We start from the raw sequence: 2,905 nt of genomic DNA, 5'->3' as shown, positions 1-2,905 counted from the left end.
AAAAATAAAAAGTCACCCCAAGGGGGCAGCCAGGGGACCCCGAGTCGTTGGGGTGGGAGGAGATCCACAGGGGGCAGGTTTGGGGTCTGTAGGGCCATCCAGGACCACCTGAGAGGTTTTAGGATGGGTTTGGGGTGACGTGAGATCCTTAGGGCCGGGTTCTGGGGTCTGCAGGGCACCCCAAGATCATGGGAGAGGTTTTAGGATGAGTTTGAGGTGGTGTGAGATCCTTAGGGTCGGGTTCTGTGCTCTGTAGGGCACCCAAAGGCCACCTTAGAGGTTTTAGGATGGGTTTGGGGTGGTGTGAGATCCTTAGGGTCGGGTTCTGGGGTCTTCAGGGCACCCCAAGGCCACCTGAGAGGTTTTAGCATGGGTTTGGGGTGGTGTGAGATCCTTAGGGTCGGGTTCTGGGGTCTTCAGGGCACCCCAAGGCCACATCAGGGGATGTGCGATGGGTTTGGGTTGTGTTGAGATCCATGGGACCAGGTTTGAGGGGTCTGTAGGGCACCCCAAGGCCATGCGAGAGGTTTTAGGATGAGGATGGGGTTGCATGAGCTCCTTAGGATCAGGTTTGGTGCCATCCTCCCAGGACCACGTGAGGGGTGTGGGGTGGGTTTGGGGTTATGTGGGGTCCTTAGGGACAGCTTTTGGGGTAGGTGGGGTCTCTCAAAAGGGGGTTACAAGTTATGGGTGGCACCAAGGATGGGTTTGGGGTTATGTGGGGTCCTTAGGGACAGCTTTTGGGGTAGGTGGGGTCTCTCAAAAGGGGGTTACAAGTTATGGGTGGCACCAAGGATGGGTTTGGGGTTATGTGGGGTCCTTAGGGACAGCTTTTGGGGTAGGTGGGGTCTCAAAAGGGGGTTACAAGTTATGGGTAGGACCAAGGATGGGTTTGGGGTTATGTGGGGTCCTTAGGGACAGCTTTTGGGGTAGGTGGGGTCTCTCAAAAGGGGGTTACAAGTTATGGGTGGCACCAAGGATGGGTTTGGGGTTATGTGGGGTGCATAGGGACAGCTTTTGGGGTAGGTGGGGTCTCTCAAAAGGGGGTTACAAGTTATGGGTAGGACCAAGGATGGGTTTGGGGTTATGTGGGGTGCATAGGGACAGATTTTGGGGGGTCTGTAGGGCATCCCAAGTCTACATTAGGGGATGTGGGGCGGGTTTGGGGTGGCGTGAGATCCGTAGGATGAACTTCTGGGGTACGCAGCATCCTCCAGAACTACATCAGAGGCTTCAGGGGACCCCAGGGCTGGGTTTCGGGTTGGTGGGAGATGTGTAGGTGCCACGTTTTGGGGTCCGAGGGGCCGTTTGGGATCTCATCACCCACCCCGTTCCCTCTCCCCCCGCCGCAGGTACATCGTCTTCGAGGGCGAGGAGGGGCAGGACGCCGGGGGGCTGCTGCGCGAGTGGTACATGATCATCTCCAGGGAGATGTTCAACCCCATGTACGCGCTGTTCCGCACCTCGCCGGGCGACCGGGTCACCTACACCATCAACCCCTCGTCCCACTGCAACCCCAACCACCTCAGCTACTTCAAGTTTGTGGGGCGCATCGTAGCCAAAGCCGTTTACGACAACCGGCTGCTCGAGTGCTATTTCACCCGTTCCTTCTACAAACACATCCTGGGCAAGTCTGTCCGGTAAGGAGCGCGGAACCCAAACGTTTTGGGGATGGAACTCAGCGATTTGGGAGCGTGGAACCAAATCGTAGTGAGGAGAACCCAGTGATTTTGGGTGGAGAGCCAGACTGCGGGGTGCAGAACCCAAGCACAGGGTATCAAACACAACTGTAGTGTCTAGAACCCAACCATGAGGCATAGAACTCAACTATAGCATCTAGAACCCAGCCACAGGGCACAGAGTCCAACTGTAGCATCTAGAACCTAACCACAGGGCATGGAGTCCAACTGCAGCATCTAGAACCCAGCCACGGGGCATAGAGTCCAACTGCAGCATCTAGAACCCAGCCACAGGGTACAGAGTCCAACTGCAGCATCTAGAACCCAGCCATAGGGCATAGAATCCAACTGCAGCATCTAGAACCTAACCACAGGGCATGGAGTCCAACTGCAGCATCTAGAACCTAACCACAGGGCATGGAGTCCAACTGCAGCATCTAGAACCCAACCGCAGGGCACAGAGTCCAACTGCAGCATCTAGAACCCAGCCACAGGGCACAGAGTCCAACTGCAGCATCTAGAACCCAACTATAGTGTCTATGACCCAGTTGTGGAGTGCAGAACCCAACTGTCCTGTCTAGAATTCAGCTGTAGCATCTAAAACCCAGTGGTGGAACACAGAACCCAACGATAGCATCTAGAACCTACCTGTGGGGTATAGAACCCAACTGTAGTGCAGAGAACCCAGCTGTGGGGCGTGGAACCCAACTATAACGTGTCAAACCCACCAGTGGTGTAAAGACTCCCAACTGTAGCGTGTAGAACCCAACTGCTTTGGGCGCAGAACCCAAGTGTGGGGTCTAGAATGCCATTGGGGGGCACGGAACCCAGCAGTTGTGTGGAACCCAACCGTTTCGGACGTAGAACAGCCAACAATTTAGGGTGCAGAACCCAACTATGTGGGACGTGGCATCTAAGCACAGGGCGTAGAGCCCAACCGTAGCATCTAGAACCCAAAAACGTTGGGCAGAGAACCCAACCACAGCGTGGAGAAGTGGTCGTGGGGCATAGAACCCAAGAAGGTGTCAGCCCTCCCCCTAAACTCTGTCGGAACCCCAGAAAAAGGGGTGCTGACCCCCCCGTTTCCACGCAGGTACACGGACATGGAGAGCGAGGACTACCACTTCTACCAGGGCCTGGTCTACCTGCTGGAGAACGACGTCTCCACGCTGGGCTACGACCTCACCTTCAGCACCGAGGTGTGCAGCAAGGGGGGGTGGAGGGGG

General features: G+C 56.1%; 1 protein-coding gene across 1 annotated transcript; it reads left to right on the top strand.

Annotated features, from left to right (window-relative positions):
• Positions 1–1,332: 1,332 nt before the first annotated feature.
• Positions 1,333–2,895, top strand: LOC104917053 (E3 ubiquitin-protein ligase HUWE1; the record flags this gene model as incomplete). Its single annotated transcript, XM_019611700.2, has 2 exons — positions 1,333–1,640; positions 2,773–2,895. Coding segments are annotated over exons 1-2 (350 nt in total), but the record flags the coding sequence as incomplete, so codon positions are not given.
• Between the last annotated feature and the right edge of the window lie 10 nt (positions 2,896–2,905).

The sequence above is a fragment of the Meleagris gallopavo genome, unplaced genomic scaffold (assembly GCF_000146605.3).
Source record: "Meleagris gallopavo isolate NT-WF06-2002-E0010 breed Aviagen turkey brand Nicholas breeding stock unplaced genomic scaffold, Turkey_5.1 ChrUn_random_7180001954630, whole genome shotgun sequence".
Lineage (NCBI taxonomy): Eukaryota > Metazoa > Chordata > Aves > Galliformes > Phasianidae > Meleagris > Meleagris gallopavo.
This window is presented reverse-complemented; position numbering and strand designations above follow the sequence as displayed.